This window comes from Clupea harengus, mitochondrion, assembly GCF_900700415.2.
Source record: "Clupea harengus mitochondrion, complete genome".
NCBI lineage: Eukaryota > Metazoa > Chordata > Actinopteri > Clupeiformes > Clupeidae > Clupea > Clupea harengus.
This window is the reverse complement of record NC_009577.1, coordinates 1-16,701: the sequence shown is the minus strand read 5'-3', so window position 1 is coordinate 16,701 and position 16,701 is coordinate 1. Positions and strand designations below refer to the sequence as shown.

The window sequence follows — 16,701 nt, the reverse complement described above, 5'->3', positions numbered from 1 at the left end:
TATATAATAACGCTTTTTTGTGACACTGTATACACAACACACACCGAAACTCGTTGAATACGCTAGTCGAGCCTTCTCTGCTTTTGGGGTTTGACAGAAATAATAAGATTCGACCAGCGTAGGGGGGTAGGGGGGTTTGTCGCGCGAAAAAATCTTTTAAAAGCCAGGGGGGGACACTACAGTAGGAGTATTTGGAGTTAAGATTGATACCTTATGCACTAGATAAGTTTATGCAACTCTTCTATCAATGTTGATGAAGTATTGAAGCTATATTACGTTCAAGCAAGGAAATGTGCTCCCTTATTAGTTAACAATAGGAAGGACTCGTCAAATGCAAAGTGAAAGTGACCCCAGAAAAAAATACCAAATGCATTTAAGTGAACGCTCGGCATGGTGGGTAAAGAACCATTAGTACACTACCATTAACCTATGTAAGATATAGTTCACCAGGGGAGGGAAAAGGACTGTGTGGCCCTGAAATAGGAACCAGATGCCAGTAATAATTCATTCTGTGTAACCCCCACGATTTGTGTCCCTGACCCTTATCATTCATGATATGCCTTAACTCAATTTGGTTGGTCGGTTCTTATTGGGTAATCGTTTGAGTTACCGATTAATATTGAGTAACGCATGGAAACTGGTTTAAAGAAGTTATGGGGATTATTCTATTTATCAGGTGATCTTAATAATGGGCTCGGATTTATAATTATGTCGATGTATTTCTTCACTTAATCAATTTCCTGATAGGGTAATTTTAGCGTATGGTGTTAATACATAGATGTATTAATACCATAGGTATATGTATAGTTAAACACATATGTATTAATACATAGGTACATGTATAATAATATATACGTGTACTATAGCCCCATATGTATGTTACTATACATATGGGGATGGGTGCTAAAATGTAACACTGTACATAGGCATGCTCGTGTACTAAACCGTGTGATATTGCAGTTATGAAAAGACATAACTCAAAGGTTTACATACTAAGGGCGGTCCTGTCCTCCGCTTCAAACTCGGGCGGCGGGTACGAATTATAATCAGAGAATAGTTAAATTCAGAATCCTAGCTTTGGGAGTTAGGGGTGGAAGTTAGAATCTTTCTTCTCTGAGCCTCAAGGGGGATTTTAACCTCCGATCTCCGGATTACAAAACCGGCGCTTCGAATTAAGCTATTGGGGCAATTTCAGCTTAGAGCTTTATTTTCCACCAGCCCTGCGAGGGGTGAAAGGAATAAGAATAATGAGAAGTACACGACTGATGCAACTTGTCCGATAATAACAAAGGGGTGTTCTACTGGCATTCCTCCAATTCATGTTAAGATAATTACATCTGCGGCTAGGGCTCAGAATAAAAACTGTGTTATAGGTCGGAATGTTAGTCCTCGTTGCTTGGAGGTGTGTAGAATAGGAACAAGCAGAAGGACCAGAATCGAGAATAGGAGAGCAAGCACCCCTCCCAACTTGTTCGGAATTGATCGAAGAATGGCGTATGCAAAGAGGAAGTATCACTCTGGCTTAATATGAGGGGGAGTAACCAGCGGGTTGGCTGGCGTGAAGTTGTCCGGATCTCCAAGGAGGTTGGGGGCGAAGAGGGCCAGGGATGTGAGAGCTAATAGTATGACTGCAAACCCCAGGGCATCTTTGTAAGAGAAGTACGGGTGGAAGGAGATTTTATCAGAGTCTGAGTTAAGTCCTGCCGGGTTGTTTGACCCCGTTTCGTGGAGGAACAGAAGGTGGAGAATAGTAGCCCCTGCAATCACAAATGGGAATAGGAAATGGAAGGCGAAGAATCGGGTTAAAGTAGCGTTGTCTACAGAAAACCCCCCTCAAATTCATTGAACTAGTGCGTTACCTACATAGGGAACGGCCGATATTAGGTTAGTAATGACAGTGGCCCCTCAGAATGACATTTGCCCCCATGGTAGGACGTATCCTACAAAGGCAGTCATCATAACTAGAAGGAGAAGGACGACCCCGATGGTTCATGTTTCCTTGTAAAGGTATGATCCGTAGTATAGTCCTCGGGCGATATGTGCATAAATGCAGATGAAGAAGAATGATGCTCCGTTTGCGTGTATGTTTCGGATTAATCACCCATAGTTTACATCTCGGCAAATGTGTATTACAGAGGAGAATGCGGTTGCGATGTCGGAAGTGTAGTGTATAGCTAAAAACAGTCCTGTTAAGATTTGTGCCGCTAGGCATAATCCGAGCAGGGACCCAAAGTTTCATCATACTGAAATATTGGAGGGAGCCGGGAGGTCCACTAGTGCGCCGTTAGCAATCTTCAGAAGGGGGTGGGTTTTTCGTAGGCTTGCCATTAGGGTTTCTATAGTTGAATGACAACGGTGGTTTTTCGAGTCATTAGTTCCGGTTAGAGTCCGGGTGGAAATTATGGTATATTTTGCCTTTATGTTATTAGTTGGGTTAGTCCTAGGGCTGGTGGGGGTGGCATGTAATCCTGCTCCTTACTTTGCAGCCTTCGGGCTGGTAGTTGCTGCGGGGATGGGCTGTGCCGTTTTGGCAGTGAGTGGGGCGCCTTTCTTGGCTTTAGTTTTATTCTTGATTTATTTGGGGGGGATGCTGGTCGTATTCGCTTATTCTTCTGCTTTAGCAGCCGACCCTTTCCCCGAGGGCTGAACGGAAGTGACGGTATTTGAGCAACTTGCCTTCTATTTATTAGGGGTGGTTGCTGCAGGGCTATACTTCGGTAAGCACTGATACACGCTATTTGTCGGGATAGTAGATAGCTGTAGCAAGTTCTTTACGATCCGCGCCGACATGGGGGGTGTGGTTGCAATGTACGGATCGGGTGGTTTCATGTTAGTGTTTTGCGCTTGAGTATTACTACTAACGCTGTTTGTGGTACTGGAGCTCGTGCGAGGGCTGAGCCGAGGGCCCCTGCGGGCTGTCTAGCTTGCAGCAAGGAGGACTGCCAAAGTTAAGGTAACCAGGAACACCAATAGATAGGTTTTAATAATACCTCGCTGGGCATTACTTGTAACAGTGGCCATCTTCATTTGGATTGAGGCCAGGCCCTTGGGCCCGGAGCCTTCGAATCAGGACTGGTCAACCAGTTGATTGGCCATTGTTTGTCCTAAAACTAGGTTTATCTTAGGGGCCGCCCGGTGAACCGTTGCAGGGAAGTGACCTAGTATATTTGAGAAATTATGGAGCTTAATATTAGGGGTAGTTTTAAATTGTTTTGAGGTAAGTGTAGCTAGTTCAATGGCCGTTAAAAGGCCAATAATCGTGACGACAAGGGCAGCCAGTTTTAGGAGGGGCGGCATGGTTATAATAGGGGTCTTCGTTGGAATAGTATTTGAGGTGAGGATTAAACCCGCCACGATACTCCCCCAGGCGAGTCGCTTGATTGGGTTAATTACTGCCGGGTCGTTCTCGTTGATGGGTGATAGAGGTAGGAATCGGGGTGTCCCCATGGCGACGAAGAAGACAACTCGGAAGCTATAAACGGCAGTAAAGGAAGTCGCGATTAGCGTAAGGATCAGGGCTCAGGCGTTTAGGTAGGAGTTATTAAGGGCTTCAATGATTGCATCTTTGGAGAAGAAGCCCGCTAAGAAGGGGGTCCCTGTGAGGGCCAGGCTGCCGATAGTTAGACAAGTAGAGGTAAAGGGTGCGAGGTTGTGTAGTCCCCCCATCTTTCGAATGTCTTGTTCGTCATTTAGGCTGTGAATAATGGAGCCGGAGCACAGGAAGAGTATTGCTTTAAAAAATGCATGGGTGCAGATGTGCAGAAATGCCAGTTGGGGTTGGTTTAGGCCAATAGTGACCATTATCAGGCCTAGTTGGCTTGAAGTAGAGAATGCTACAATTTTCTTGATGTCGTTCTGGGTAAGAGCGCATGTCGCCGTAAATAGGGTAGTTAGTGCACCCAGACAAAGGCAGGTGGTTAATGCCGTCTGGTTTGACTGAGTGAGGGGGTGAAGTCGGATGAGGAGGAAAATCCCGGCTACGACTATTGTACTTGAGTGTAACAGGGCAGATACTGGTGTGGGCCCCTCCATTGCGGAGGGGAGCCAGGGGTGTAGTCCGAATTGTGCCGACTTCCCTGTTGCGGCGATAATTAGCCCAAATAGGGGAAGTGTTATGTCTATGTTGTGTGATAAAGAGAAAATTTGCTGTATTTCTCAGGAGTTTAGGTTTATTGCGAACCAAGCCATGCTTATGATTAGTCCGATATCACCCACCCGGTTATAAATAACAGCCTGGAGGGCCGCGGTGTTGGCATCAGCTCGGCCGTACCATCACCCAATTAGTAGAAAGGACATGATTCCAACACCCTCTCAACCAATAAATAATTGAAACATGTTGTTAGCGGTGACTAGGATGACCATAGCGATGAGAAACATCAGAAGATACTTAAAGAATCGGTTCATGTAGGGGTCCGCATGTATATATCATGAGGCAAACTCTAGAATCGATCAGGTTACGTAAAGGGCGATAGGGGTAAACATAATAGAGTAATAATCAAACTTCAGGCTGATGCTGATATTAAAGGTTGAGGTATTTATTCAGTGTCAGGTCGTAATAATAGTCTCTACTCCCTGGTCTAAGAAAATAAATATTGGTAGCAGGCTCACCACAAATGCAGTACTAACTGCGGTCTTGACGTGGGTGACGGCTCAATCTGGGTTCTTGGGTGCAGGGTTAATCGTTGTGATAATAGGGTATGCTAGGAGGGCAAAGATCAGTACAAGTGATGATGTAAGTATTAGCGTGGTCTGCATAGCCCTTGCTTGGATTTGCACCAAGAGTTTTTGGTTCCTAAGACCAACGGATAGCTGTTATTCTTCAAAGGCCGAGTGAGCCGCAGAATCTAACTGCGGGGGCAGGGATTAGCAGTCTCTGTCGCTACAAGTCTCTCTCGGCGGGTCAGGGGATTTTAACCCCTGTTTCTGGAATCACAATCCAGCGTTTTCGTTAAACTAGATCTGCAATAGAATCACCCTCAGATTAGCTCAGGTTTAAGGACGAGGAGGATGACGGGAAGGAGGTGGAGGGTGATGAGTAGGTGCTCCCGGGTGTGGTAGGGGGTAAGTCCTTTGATGTGCTCGGGCACCGGGCCTCGCTGGGTTATTAGGAACATGTAGAGGGAGTACCCCGCTGTAATCAATGTTCCCAACCCGGTCAGGATGAGTGTTCAAGGGGACCAGTTGAATATGGTCGTAATAATTATTACCTCCCCTATTAGGTTTGGGAGGGGGGGCAATGCTAAGTTAGCCAGGTTAGCAACAAATCATCACGTAGCGGTTAGGGGGAATAGCATTTGTATTCCTCGTGCTAGGGCCATAGTTCGGCTGTGGGTTCGCTCATAGCTGGTGTTTGCCAGGCAGAATAGGGCGGAGGATACGAGTCCGTGGGCAATTATAAGAATAAGTGCACCCGTGAGTCCCCAGGGGGTCTGGATAAGAATGCCCCCTGCTACTAAGCCCATATGACTAACCGAAGAGTAAGCGATCAGTGATTTTAGGTCTGTCTGGCGGAGACAGATTGATCCTGTTATAATAATACCCCATAGGGCCAGGACAATAAAGGGGTAGGCCGCTTCCTTAGTAATCGGGTCAAGAATTGTGGATATTCGAATTATTCCGTAGCCCCCTAGTTTCAATAGCACAGCAGCCAGTACCATCGACCCGGCAATTGGGGCTTCTACATGGGCTTTAGGAAGTCATAAGTGTACGCCGTATAGAGGCATTTTCACTAGGAAGGCGATCAGGCAGGCTGCCCACCATATCATATCACCTCAAGATGCTAGGGCCAGGGGTGGATTAAAATTCAGGATAATCATCGACAAGCTCCCTGTCGAGTTCTGAAGTGCTAGAAGGGCAACCAGTAGTGGTAGTGATCCTGCTAGGGTGTAGAAAAGGAAGTAGGTTCCTGCGTTTAGACGTTCTGCCTGATTTCCCCATCGGGTAATAATAATTAGTGTAGGGACCAGGGTGGCCTCAAATATCACATAAAATATGAGGATCTCTGTGGCCCCGAATGCTAGGATTAGAAAGGCCTGGAGGGAGATTAGGAGGCAAATGAATGTTCGCTGGCGGGAGATGGGCTCAGTCCGAGTGTGGTTTTGGCTAGCAAGAATCATTAAGGGGAGAAGTCAGCAGGCCAGGACAAGCAAGGGGGCAGACAGGGGATCAATTGCTATGTAGCTGTTAGGTAGGGTCCACCCTGTTTCTGCTGTTCAGTTAAGTCAGGTAAGGCTAATTAGGGCAATAATAAGGCTGTGGGACGTTGTAGTGGCCCATAGTCACTTTTTAGGGGCTAGCCATGTGGTCGGAAACAATATTAAGGTGGGGATGAGGACTTTTAGCATTGTAGAATATTAAGGGCTTGCAGTTGGTTTGGGCCATGGGTGCGGTTTGTCGCTACGAGGAGGGCTAATCCGACGCTAGCTTCACAAGCGGAGAAGGCTAGCAATAATATTGGGGCCGCGGAAAAATTGGTCACTTCTGTTTGAAGAGTCCAGAGGGACAAAGCAACAAAGAGTGCTAGTATTATGCCCTCTAGACAGAGTAGGGCAGAGAGGAGATGGGTTCGGTGAAATGTTAGGCCTATTAGGCCTAGGATGAATGCCGTGGTAAAACTGAATTGTACCGGGGTCATAAGGGTGCTATGGATTTTAACCACAATTTTCTGGGCCGAAACCAGAAGTCTTCAGTTGGACTAACTCCCTATTCGGCTCATTCAAGGCCTCCTTGAAGTCATTCATAAACTAGGCCCAGTGTTAGAAGGGCGAGTACAGCGCCGGCTCACACGACGGTCATCACTGGGTTGTCTAGTTGGTAGGCTCAGGGGAGGGGAAGTAGTAGGGCAATTTCCAGGTCAAACAACAGAAATAAGATTGCTACTAGAAAGAATCGCAAGGAGAAGGGCATACGGGCAGATCCTCGGGGGTCAAAACCGCACTCATAGGGGGATAATTTTTCTGCGTCCGGGGTTATCTGAGGGAGTCAAAATGACACAATCACCAAGATAATGGAGAGGATAAGTGTAATTGCCAAAACTACTATGATTAGGCTCATTACCTTTCCTTGGACTTTAACCAAGATTAGATGGTTGGAAGCCACCTGTACTGTCTTTTGTACTAGAAAGGTTATGATCCTCATCAGTAGATAGAGACGTATAGGAATAATCATACTACGTCAACGAAGTGTCAGTATCAGGCGGCTGCCTCAAACCCAAAGTGGTGGGCCGAGGTAAAATGGTAAAGTACTTGGCGTACAAAACAGACTGCCAGGAATGAAGAGCCGATGATAACATGTAGGCCGTGGAATCCTGTGGCTACAAAGAAAGTTGAGCCATAAACACCATCTGCAATAGTAAAGGGGGCTTCATAGTATTCCAGGGCCTGTAGGAAGGTAAAGTAGAACCCAAGTAAGATGGTCAAAGCAAGGGACTGAATTGCCTGTTTCCGTTCTCCTTCTATTAGGCTGTGGTGGGCTCAGGTGACGGTTACTCCGGAGGCTAGGAGTACTGCTGTGTTTAAAAGAGGGACCTCGAATGGATCAAGGGCGGTAATGCCTGTGGGGGGTCAGCATCCCCCTAGTTCAGGGGTGGGTGCCAAGCTCGAGTGATAAAATGCTCAGAAGAATCCGGCAAAGAAGAATACTTCGGATGTAATGAATAAGATCATACCATAGCGCAGTCCTTTTTGTACAGGAGGGGTGTGGTGACCTTGGAATGTCCCTTCTCGTACAATATCTCGCCATCACTGGTACATGGTGAGAAGTGTTAGAACGGTTCCTAGAGTTATTAGGGTAATTGAGTGGAAGTGGAATCAGATTGCGGTGCCGGACGTCAGGAGTAGGGCTCCAACTGCTCCGGTTAGTGGTCAGGGGCTTGGGTCTACCATGTGGTATGCGTGTGCTTGGTGGGCCATTTAGACGTTTTTCTTGTAGGTAGAGGCTTAGGAGAAGAACAAAGACATACGCCTGGATCATTGCTACGGCGACTTCTAGTAAGGTGAGGAGGAATAGGACAGTGGCTGTCAAGATGGCTACAGTTGGCATTAGAGGAAGTAGGACGAATGCAGCTGTGGCAATTAGTTGAATAAGTAAGTGGCCTGCTGTTAGATTGGCGGTCAGTCGAACCCCAAGTGCTAGGGGGCGGATAAACAAGCTAATAGTTTCAATAATAATAAGCACTGGAATGAGAAGAACGGGTGTCCCCTCCGGCAGAAGGTGACCGAGAGCTGCAGTTGGCTGATTTCGCATGCCAATAATTACTGTGGCAAGTCATAGGGGAACTGCAAGACCCATGTTTAATGAGAGTTGGGTTGTGGGTGTAAAGGTGTAGGGGAGAAGGCCTAGCATATTAAGTGAAGTTAAGAAAACCATTAATGATGCAAGTATAACTGCTCATTTGTGTCCCCCCGGATTAATAGGCATGAAGATTTGCTGGGTAAAGCGGTTGATAAATCAGCCTTGAAGAGTTAGAAGTCGGCTGTTTAGTCATCGTGGGGTAGGGGTGGGGTATAGAGTTCATGGAAGTACGAGTGCCAGTGCAATAAGGGGGATTCCCAGGTAGGTGGGGCTTATAAATTGGTCAAAGAAGCTTAGTATCATGGTCAGTTTCAGGGTTCAGGTTTGGCTTTTTCGGCCCCCATAGTAGTGGGCTCATTATTGAAATTGTGGGCTAAGATTTTTTGGGGGATAATAGTCAGGAAGACTACTCAAGAGAAAACAAGAATTGCGAATCAAGGGGCGGGGTTTAATTGAGGCATGTCACTAAGGGTGGTTGGGGGCCACCAATTTTCAGCTTAAAAGGCTGACGCTCAGGCCCAATTTAGCATCTTAGTGAGGCGTCTTCAAGTATAAGTGAGGATCAGTTTTCGAAGTGTACAAGAGGTACGGCTTCCACGACGATTGGCATGAAGCTGTGGTTTGCCCCGCAGATTTCAGAACATTGTCCATAGAATACACCAGGGCGGGAGACAATGAAAGCTGTTTGGTTTAAGCGCCCGGGAACGGCGTCTATTTTTACCCCTAAGGCAGGGACCGCTCAAGAGTGCAATACATCTTCAGCTGATACGAGAACTCGGATCGGGGACTCTATTGGTACTACTATTCGGTGGTCTGTCTCTAGGAGTCGGAACTGTCCCGGTACTAGGTCTTGGGTGGGGACCATGTAAGAATCAAATCCGAGATCTTCATAGTCTGTATATTCGTAGCTTCAGTACCATTGGTGTCCCATGGCTTTGATCGTAAGGTGCGGGTCGTTAATTTCGTCTATAAGGTATAGAATTCGCAGAGATGGGAGTGCGATTAAAATTAGAATAACTGCTGGGAGAATAGTTCATACAATCTCAATTTCTTGGGAATCTAGAATATATTTATTAGTAAGTTTTGTAGAGACCATTGACACAATAATGTAAAGGACCAGTGTGCTAATCAAGAGGACAATCATTAGTGCGTGGTCGTGGAAATGTAGGAGTTCTTCTATAACAGGGGAGGCCGCGTCTTGCAATCCTAGTTGTGAGGGATGTGCCATTTAGCTCTGGACCAAGACACGCGGGGAATTAGCCCACAATTTTGCCTTGACAAGGCAAGGTAATGTATTTTACTAGTGTCTTATTTAAGAAAGTGGCAGATTGGCCATGCAGTTGGCTTGAAACCATCTTATGGGGGTTCGATTCCTCCCTTTCTCGTTATTTTGCTTGCACTTGCACGAAGGCTGGCTCCTCAAAGGTGTGGTAGGGAGGAGGGCATCCGTGTAGTCACTCAACGTTCGTCATAGTTAATTCCACGGACGATACTTCTCGTTTGGCAGCGAATGCTTCTCAAAGGATGAACAAGAACATAATTACTGCTACCAGTGAAATTAGTGACCCGATTGAGGACACAGTATTTCAAAGAGTATAGGCGTCGGGGTAGTCAGAGTATCGCCGTGGCATTCCTGCTAGGCCTAGGAAATGTTGGGGGAAGAAAGTTAGGTTGACACCTACGAACATGATTCCGAAGTGGATTTTTGTTCAGGTGCTGTGGAGGGTGTATCCTGTAAATAGGGGGAATCAGTGTACAAATGCAGCCATAATGGCGAATACGGCCCCCATGGAGAGAACGTAGTGGAAGTGTGCTACAACGTAGTATGTGTCGTGTAGTACGATATCTAATGAAGAATTGGCTAGGACAATCCCTGTTAGACCCCCGACTGTGAAAAGGAAAATAAACCCAAGGGCTCATAGAAGTGGGGTTTCCCATTTGATTGAGCCCCCGTGGAGAGTGGCAAGTCAGCTAAATACCTTAACCCCGGTTGGGATGGCAATAATTATGGTTGCTGATGTAAAGTATGCTCGAGTGTCAACATCCATTCCTACGGTGAACATGTGGTGGGCTCATACAATAAACCCTAGTAGTCCGATGGCCATCATAGCTCAGACCATTCCTATGTATCCGAAGGGTTCTTTCTTTCCCGCGTAGTAGGCTACGATGTGGGAAATCATTCCGAACCCGGGAAGAATTAGAATATATACTTCCGGGTGTCCGAAAAATCAGAATAGGTGTTGGTAAAGAATTGGGTCTCCCCCTCCTGCTGGGTCGAAGAAGGTGGTGTTTAGGTTTCGATCTGTAAGAAGCATTGTAATTCCGGCAGCTAGCACAGGCAGCGATAGAAGAAGTAGAACAGCTGTAACAAGAACGGATCAGACAAACAGAGGCGTTTGGTATTGTGAGATTGCGGGTGGTTTCATATTAATAATTGTGGTAATGAAATTAATGGCCCCTAGAATAGAGGAAATACCTGCTAGATGAAGTGAAAAAATGGTTAGGTCAACTGATGCTCCTGCATGGGCCAGATTTCCTGACAGAGGAGGATATACCGTTCACCCGGTCCCCGCCCCGGCTTCAACTCCGGAGGAGGCTAGTAGTAGGAGGAATGAGGGGGGAAGTAGTCAGAAGCTCATATTGTTTATTCGAGGGAATGCCATATCTGGCGCTCCGATCATAAGAGGAATTAGTCAGTTTCCAAACCCTCCAATTAGAATCGGCATTACTATAAAGAAAATTATTACGAAGGCATGTGCAGTAACAATAACATTATAGATCTGGTCGTCTCCAAGGAGAGCCCCAGGTTGGCTAAGTTCTGCACGGATTAGGAGACTTAGGGCTGTGCCCACCATTCCTGCTCAGGCACCAAATACTAGGTAAAGGGTACCAATATCTTTGTGATTAGTTGAGAAAAATCAACGTGTAATTGCCACAGGTAGGGTGGCCGAAGGCTTAGGCGGCGGATTGTAGCCCCGATAACAGAGGTTTAACTCCTCTCCTTACCAAGCTCTGTGGTGAAGTTCATGTCAGGTTGCAAACCTGAAGACGTAGGCTAGCGCCTGCCGGGGCTTTCCCCGCCTTTTTAGAGGCGGCGGGGAAAGGTAGATGGATGCTCGCTGGTTAGAGCGCTTAGCTGTTAACTAAGAGTTTGTAGGATCGAGGCCTTCCCATCTAGAAAGGCCTTAGCTTAATTAAAGCGTCTGGGTTGCATCCAGAAGCTGTGGGGTAAAGTCCCGCAGGCCTTATCAGGGGCTAGGAGATTCTCACTCCTGCTTGGAGCTTTGAAGGCTCATGGTCTAAATGCTATCCTAAGCCCCTAGATCAGCAGGGTCAGGGCAGAGGGGGTGAGAGGTAGGAGACACGTGGTTATAATAATGGTTGTGGATAGGAGCAGGGTTGGACGTTTGGCCGTTATACGTCAAGGGGTTACAGAATTAAAAGTGTGGGGAAAGAGCGTGAGGGACATAGCGTAGGTGAGTCGCAGGTAGAAGTATAAGCTTAGCAGTGCAGATAGGGCCATAACAGTTGCCGTTGGAATAAATCCCTGGTTAGTTACCTCTTGGAGAATAAGCCACTTAGGTAAAAACCCTGTTAGCGGGGGGAGGCCCCCGAGAGAGAGAAGGACCAAGCAGGCTATTGCGGTCAGAGTGGGGGACTTAGTTCAAGAGGAGGCTAAGGTGGCAGTTTTAGTGGCATCCATGTTGTTAAGAGTGAGGAATGCTGCCGTTGTCATAACAATATATGTGATTAAAGCAATTAGCGTCAGCTGGGGTGCTATTTGAGCGACTAGAATCATTCACCCCAAGTGTGCGATTGATGAGTATGCTAAGATCTTACGTAGCTGTGTCTGATTAAGTCCTCCTCACCCCCCAACAAGGGTCGAGCAGAGGGCCAGGGCCGTTAACATGTAGGGAGGGGTATAGTTTGCTACTTGAAGAATAAGTGCAAAAGGGGCCAGTTTTTGTCAAGTGGATAGAATCAGCCCGGTGGTAAGGGAGACCCCTTGAAGAACTTCTGGAAGTCAGAAGTGTGTTGGGGCTAGCCCAATCTTTATGGCCAAGGCTGCCATAGTAATGGTGGCGGTCACTGGGTGGGAGGGGTAGGTGATATCTCATTGCCCAGAGGCTCATGCATTGGTGGTGCTAGCAAACAGAATTATGGCTGCCGCTGTGGCCTGGATAAGGAAGTATTTGGTTGTGGCCTCCATGGCCCGGGGGTGGTTCTGCTGTGCTATTAAAGGGAGGATGGCCAGGGTATTAATTTCTAGGCCTATTCATGCTAGGAGTCAGTGCGAGCTCGCAAAAGTCATTGCGGTTCCCAGGCCTAGGCTAGATAGAAGGACAACGAGTACTAGGGGGCTCATTAGTAGGGGAAGGATTTTAACCAACATGTCCGGGGTATGGGCCCGAAAGCTTACTTAGCTGACCTTACTAGAAAGTGGTGTAGTGGAAGCACCCAGAGTTTTGATCTCTGGAGGATGGGTTCGAGCCCCTTCTTTCTAAGAAGCTGGAGGGAGTTTAACCCTCTTAGCTCACTCTATCAAAGTGGCCCTTAGGCGTTCAGGCACAGCTCCGGGGTGCTAGAGTTGTGGCGGAAGCCCGGCCGTACTGACTGGCATGGAAAGATGTCACAGAATAAGAGCCAGTGTTAGGGGTAGGAAGTTTTTTCACACTAAGTGCATTAACTGATCATATCGGAACCGGGGGTAGGAGGCTCGGACCCATAGGAAGAGGGCTGATAGTAGAGCAGCCTTCATCATGATATTAGCGGTGGTTAGTTCGGGGAACATAAGGAAGCAGGAGGTACCCATAAATAAAATGGCCGAGAGCGTGTTCATGAACAGAATATTAGCATATTCCGCAAGGAAGAATAGTGCGAAGGGTCCCCCAGCATATTCTACGTTAAAACCCGAGACCAACTCTGATTCCCCCTCAGTTAGGTCAAAGGGTGCCCGGTTGGTCTCCGCCAGAGTAGAGGTGTATCACATCGCCGCTAGAGGTCAGGCCGGTGCTAGTAGTCAGATAGCTTCCTGTGTGGTGCTAAACATGGACAGAGTAAAACCCCCGGTAAACATAATTGTGGAAAGTAGAATTAACCCTAATGCTACTTCATAAGAAATAGTTTGGGCTACCGCCCGCAGTGCACCAATTAGGGCGTATTTGGAATTCGACGCTCAGCCCGAGCCTAGAATAGAGTAGACTGCAAGGCTAGAGAGTGCAAGAATGAACAGTATGCTAAGGTTCATGTCGGTCACAGGGTGAGGGAGGGGTATAGGGGCTCAGAGGGTTAGCGCTAAGGTAAGGGCAAGAGCGGGGGCCGCCAAAAATAAGAAGGGGGAAGAAGTAGAGGGTCGAATGGGTTCTTTAATAAACAGTTTGACCCCGTCTGCAATTGGCTGCAGTAGCCCGTAGGGACCAACCACATTGGGGCCCTTCCGCAGCTGTATATACCCTAACACTTTTCGCTCGATAAGTGTCAGGAAAGCAACTGCTAGTAATACGGGGACGATGTAAGCAAGCGGATTAATGACGTGTGTAATAAGAATGTGGAGCATAACTAAGGAGAGGATTTGAACCTCTGGGAGGGAAGGCTTAGGCTTCCTGCATTTGCCAAGCTCTGCCACCTTAGTATGCCTTTCTCTTAGGGCTGAGAGTTGTCACCTTTTACCTACTTTAGTTGTAGTCATCAGGTCAGGGGGAGGCGTACCTTAAAGCATGGGCCTTACCATTCCGGTCCTTTCGTACTGGGAAGGGTGTTATTACAGATAGAAACTGACCTGGATTACTCCGGTCTGAACTCAGATCACGTAGGACTTTAATCGTTGAACAAACGAACCCTTAATAGCGGCTGCACCATTAGGATGTCCTGATCCAACATCGAGGTCGTAAACCCCTTCGTCGATATGGACTCTGGGAAGGGATTGCGCTGTTATCCCTAGGGTAACTTGGTTCGTTAATCGGCATGTAGCCGGATCATTTTTGGTCAAATGTTTTGTGACTTAGAGGTGTAGCTCTTGGTTTTAGGGTAGCCCCAATCCTCTCGGGAGCTTTTTTCTCTCCCGCGGTCGCCCCAACCGAAGACGTTTGTGCCAGTATCACGTTGTTTGGAAGTCTGTTGAGCGAGACCTGCTTTTCGTGATTGGTGGGCGTCTAAAGCTCCATAGGGTCTTCTCGTCTTGTATATTCATACCCGCTTCTGCACGGGTAGATCAGTTTCACTGACCAGGAGAAAGAGACAGTTAAACCCTCGTTATGCCATTCATACAGGTCTTCATTTAAAAGACAATTGATTGCGCTACCTTTGCACGGTTAAAATACCGCGGCCGTTAAACTTTTGGTCACTGGGCAGGCGGGACCTCCTATGTGGTGTGGTCAGGAGGCGGTGTTTTTGGTAAACAGGCGGGGTTTCGGTTTGCCGAGTTCCTTTTCATCCTTTTAGTCTTTCCCTTGTCTAGCACTCCTGTGTGGGGTTAACGATATGGTAATACGTGGTCTTCTTGGCCTAGGGTGGCGGGGGTGTAGGCTCCTCTATTATTGGGTTCGTTAATTGTTGGTGGGGGGTCCGATCCAACTTACACTTGTGCGGGGAGAAGTTCATTCTTCTTGTTACTCGTTCTAGCATGGTCCCTCCTATGTAGGCATAGGATGGCTCAGTAGTAATAGGGGCATTAGAGGTTATAATATTATAATAGGCTTGTTCTGGTCCGAGCTTTAACGCTTTCTGTTCAGATGGCTGCTTTTAGGCCCACTGAAACCTGTGGCCTCGTTTTAATTTATTCTTTAGCCTCCTGTTGAAGGTTGTGTCCTTTGTTGAGGGAGCTGTACCTCCTTCAACTAACTTCCGTTAGTGTCCCTTTGCCTAGTCTTAGTAAAACTGTTGTGGCGAGGGGCGTAGCGGGGCTGAACTTGTATTCATTTCTTGAGCAACCAGCTATAACCGGACTCGGTAGGTCTTTCACCTCTACTCGGGGATCTTCCCACTCTTTTGCCACAGAGACGGGTTGGCCCTACTATAGGCTGTCCCGGAGTAGCTCGTCTGGTTTCGGGGGTTCAAACTAGAGTTCTCTTTGCTTGGGTTTACTGGCTAGATCATGATGCAAAAGGTACGAGAGGTAGTCTCTGCTTTTCTGTGCTTAAGTGCGTTGTTTCAGTTCTCTTTCAGCTTTCCCTTGCGGTACTTTATCTATGGCTTCGTTTATCCTTTTTTGTCGCCCATACTGGGGTGGTCGAATGGTTTAGTTTAATTAAATCTAGTTTATGTAGAGCTATGTATATTATTAACTTAGGCTCTTGTGGTTTGAGCTAGCTGTTTGGCTCAGGGCGATCCGATTCGCACGGATGTCTACTCAGTGTAAGGGGGTCGCTTGGCTCCTCAGCCACGCCCTGATTATTCCAAGTACACCTTCCGGTATACTTACCATGTTACGACTTGCCTCCCCTTGCTGTTATTATTGCGTTATTTACCTTTTTTGGGTGGTCGCTGGGGAGAGTGACGGGCGGTATGTGCGCGCTTCAGAGCCAACTTCAAAAGGGCACTCTATTCCCTTTTTACTGCTAAATCCACCTTCGGGTGCTTGATTTCAGGCGGCCTTTCGTAAATAATCTGTTTCAGATAATGTAGCCCATTTCTATCCCACTCCGTACGCTACACCTCGACCTGACGTTCTGAGGAATGCTCATTCTGCTTACTGTAGTACCTTCACAGGGTAAGCTGGCGACGGTGGTATATAGGCGGGAGGGGCAAGGAGTGGTGAGGTTGAACGGGGGTTATCGGTTCTAGAACAGGCTCCTCTAGGGGGGTCTGAAGCACCGCCAGTCCTTTGGGTTTTAAGCTGGCGCTCGTAGTTCCCGGGCGGATATTTGTTGTACTAATATATCTAAGTTTACGGCGGGGCATAGTGGGGTATCTAATCCCAGTTTGTGTCCCAGCTCTCGTGGGTTCTGGTGGGCGAGGGTAAAGCTACTTTCGTGATAGTGGTTCGAGGCCCCGGGTGCGTATAACGGCCTGAGGGCTCTTTGGCTTTAGTGCTTGTTTTCCATAACCACTCTTTACGCCGAATATATCAACTAGGGTCTCTCGTATAACCGCGGTGGCTGGCACGAGTTTTACCGGCCCTCTTAACCCTGACTAAGTCAAGTTTTCACTTATGTTTTAATGTTTATCACTGCTGAATTCCCTTGGGGGTGTGGCTAAGCAAGGCGTCTTGGGCTAAATTTATGTGCCTGATACCGGCTCCTCGTCCCCGGACGGGGGATTGAGGGCATTCTCACGGGGCTGCGGAGGCTTGCATGTGTAAATTGGGTTAAAGCTGATATTAAAGCCAGGACCAAACTTTTGTGCTTGTGGAGCTTTCCTAGGGCTCGTCTTAACATCTTCAAGGTTATGCTTTGTTTAAGCTACACTAGC

General features: G+C 47.4%; 13 protein-coding genes and 24 non-coding genes across 37 annotated transcripts, besides 1 other annotated feature; 9 read left to right on the top strand and 28 right to left on the bottom strand. All coding sequences in view use genetic code 2, as the record gives it.

Moving 5' to 3' along the window:
* Positions 1-1,047: a D loop (control region).
* On the top strand, positions 1,048-1,117 carry KEG55_t22. The gene has a single exon. It is a non-coding gene; the product is annotated as a tRNA-Pro (tRNA).
* Positions 1,118-1,187, bottom strand: KEG55_t21. Its single transcript has one exon. It is a non-coding gene; the product is annotated as a tRNA-Thr (tRNA).
* CYTB lies at positions 1,188-2,328 on the bottom strand. The gene has a single exon. Coding sequence (YP_001293670.1; cytochrome b) is annotated over positions 1,188-2,328 (1,141 nt in total).
* Positions 2,329-2,332: 4 nt separating this feature from the next.
* KEG55_t20 lies at positions 2,333-2,401 on the top strand. Its single transcript has one exon. It is a non-coding gene; the product is annotated as a tRNA-Glu (tRNA).
* On the top strand, positions 2,402-2,923 carry ND6. The gene has a single exon. A coding sequence (YP_001293669.1; NADH dehydrogenase subunit 6) covers positions 2,402-2,923, from the start codon at positions 2,402-2,404 to the stop codon at positions 2,921-2,923; it is 522 nt and encodes a 173-aa protein.
* ND5 lies at positions 2,920-4,755 on the bottom strand. Its single transcript has one exon. A coding sequence (YP_001293668.1; NADH dehydrogenase subunit 5) covers positions 2,920-4,755, from the start codon at positions 4,753-4,755 to the stop codon at positions 2,920-2,922; it is 1,836 nt and encodes a 611-aa protein.
* KEG55_t19 lies at positions 4,756-4,827 on the bottom strand. The gene has a single exon. It is a non-coding gene; the product is annotated as a tRNA-Leu (tRNA).
* Positions 4,828-4,894, bottom strand: KEG55_t18. The gene has a single exon. It is a non-coding gene; the product is annotated as a tRNA-Ser (tRNA).
* Positions 4,895-4,963, bottom strand: KEG55_t17. Its single transcript has one exon. It is a non-coding gene; the product is annotated as a tRNA-His (tRNA).
* ND4 lies at positions 4,964-6,344 on the bottom strand. The gene has a single exon. Coding sequence (YP_001293667.1; NADH dehydrogenase subunit 4) is annotated over positions 4,964-6,344 (1,381 nt in total).
* ND4L lies at positions 6,338-6,634 on the bottom strand. Its single transcript has one exon. A coding sequence (YP_001293666.1; NADH dehydrogenase subunit 4L) covers positions 6,338-6,634, from the start codon at positions 6,632-6,634 to the stop codon at positions 6,338-6,340; it is 297 nt and encodes a 98-aa protein.
* Positions 6,635-6,704, bottom strand: KEG55_t16. Its single transcript has one exon. It is a non-coding gene; the product is annotated as a tRNA-Arg (tRNA).
* ND3 lies at positions 6,705-7,053 on the bottom strand. The gene has a single exon. Coding sequence (YP_001293665.1; NADH dehydrogenase subunit 3) is annotated over positions 6,705-7,053 (349 nt in total).
* On the bottom strand, positions 7,054-7,125 carry KEG55_t15. The gene has a single exon. It is a non-coding gene; the product is annotated as a tRNA-Gly (tRNA).
* Positions 7,126-7,910, bottom strand: COX3. Its single transcript has one exon. Coding sequence (YP_001293664.1; cytochrome c oxidase subunit III) is annotated over positions 7,126-7,910 (785 nt in total).
* On the bottom strand, positions 7,911-8,595 carry ATP6. Its single transcript has one exon. Coding sequence (YP_001293663.1; ATP synthase F0 subunit 6) is annotated over positions 7,911-8,595 (685 nt in total).
* Positions 8,586-8,753, bottom strand: ATP8. Its single transcript has one exon. A coding sequence (YP_001293662.1; ATP synthase F0 subunit 8) covers positions 8,586-8,753, from the start codon at positions 8,751-8,753 to the stop codon at positions 8,586-8,588; it is 168 nt and encodes a 55-aa protein.
* A 1-nt stretch (position 8,754) lies between these two features.
* KEG55_t14 lies at positions 8,755-8,829 on the bottom strand. Its single transcript has one exon. It is a non-coding gene; the product is annotated as a tRNA-Lys (tRNA).
* Positions 8,830-9,520, bottom strand: COX2. Its single transcript has one exon. Coding sequence (YP_001293661.1; cytochrome c oxidase subunit II) is annotated over positions 8,830-9,520 (691 nt in total).
* Positions 9,521-9,532: 12 nt separating this feature from the next.
* KEG55_t13 lies at positions 9,533-9,602 on the bottom strand. Its single transcript has one exon. It is a non-coding gene; the product is annotated as a tRNA-Asp (tRNA).
* A 4-nt stretch (positions 9,603-9,606) lies between these two features.
* On the top strand, positions 9,607-9,677 carry KEG55_t12. The gene has a single exon. It is a non-coding gene; the product is annotated as a tRNA-Ser (tRNA).
* On the bottom strand, positions 9,678-11,228 carry COX1. Its single transcript has one exon. A coding sequence (YP_001293660.1; cytochrome c oxidase subunit I) covers positions 9,678-11,228, from the start codon at positions 11,226-11,228 to the stop codon at positions 9,678-9,680; it is 1,551 nt and encodes a 516-aa protein.
* A 1-nt stretch (position 11,229) lies between these two features.
* KEG55_t11 lies at positions 11,230-11,300 on the top strand. Its single transcript has one exon. It is a non-coding gene; the product is annotated as a tRNA-Tyr (tRNA).
* On the top strand, positions 11,301-11,366 carry KEG55_t10. Its single transcript has one exon. It is a non-coding gene; the product is annotated as a tRNA-Cys (tRNA).
* A 31-nt stretch (positions 11,367-11,397) lies between these two features.
* Positions 11,398-11,471, top strand: KEG55_t09. The gene has a single exon. It is a non-coding gene; the product is annotated as a tRNA-Asn (tRNA).
* On the top strand, positions 11,472-11,540 carry KEG55_t08. Its single transcript has one exon. It is a non-coding gene; the product is annotated as a tRNA-Ala (tRNA).
* Position 11,541: 1 nt separating this feature from the next.
* On the bottom strand, positions 11,542-11,613 carry KEG55_t07. Its single transcript has one exon. It is a non-coding gene; the product is annotated as a tRNA-Trp (tRNA).
* ND2 lies at positions 11,614-12,658 on the bottom strand. The gene has a single exon. Coding sequence (YP_001293659.1; NADH dehydrogenase subunit 2) is annotated over positions 11,614-12,658 (1,045 nt in total).
* Positions 12,659-12,727, bottom strand: KEG55_t06. The gene has a single exon. It is a non-coding gene; the product is annotated as a tRNA-Met (tRNA).
* KEG55_t05 lies at positions 12,727-12,797 on the top strand. Its single transcript has one exon. It is a non-coding gene; the product is annotated as a tRNA-Gln (tRNA).
* KEG55_t04 lies at positions 12,797-12,868 on the bottom strand. The gene has a single exon. It is a non-coding gene; the product is annotated as a tRNA-Ile (tRNA).
* A 6-nt stretch (positions 12,869-12,874) lies between these two features.
* Positions 12,875-13,849, bottom strand: ND1. Its single transcript has one exon. A coding sequence (YP_001293658.1; NADH dehydrogenase subunit 1) covers positions 12,875-13,849, from the start codon at positions 13,847-13,849 to the stop codon at positions 12,875-12,877; it is 975 nt and encodes a 324-aa protein.
* On the bottom strand, positions 13,850-13,925 carry KEG55_t03. The gene has a single exon. It is a non-coding gene; the product is annotated as a tRNA-Leu (tRNA).
* On the bottom strand, positions 13,926-15,609 carry KEG55_r01. The gene has a single exon. It is a non-coding gene; the product is annotated as a l-rRNA (ribosomal RNA).
* Positions 15,610-15,680, bottom strand: KEG55_t02. The gene has a single exon. It is a non-coding gene; the product is annotated as a tRNA-Val (tRNA).
* KEG55_r02 lies at positions 15,681-16,632 on the bottom strand. Its single transcript has one exon. It is a non-coding gene; the product is annotated as a s-rRNA (ribosomal RNA).
* Positions 16,633-16,701, bottom strand: KEG55_t01. Its single transcript has one exon. It is a non-coding gene; the product is annotated as a tRNA-Phe (tRNA).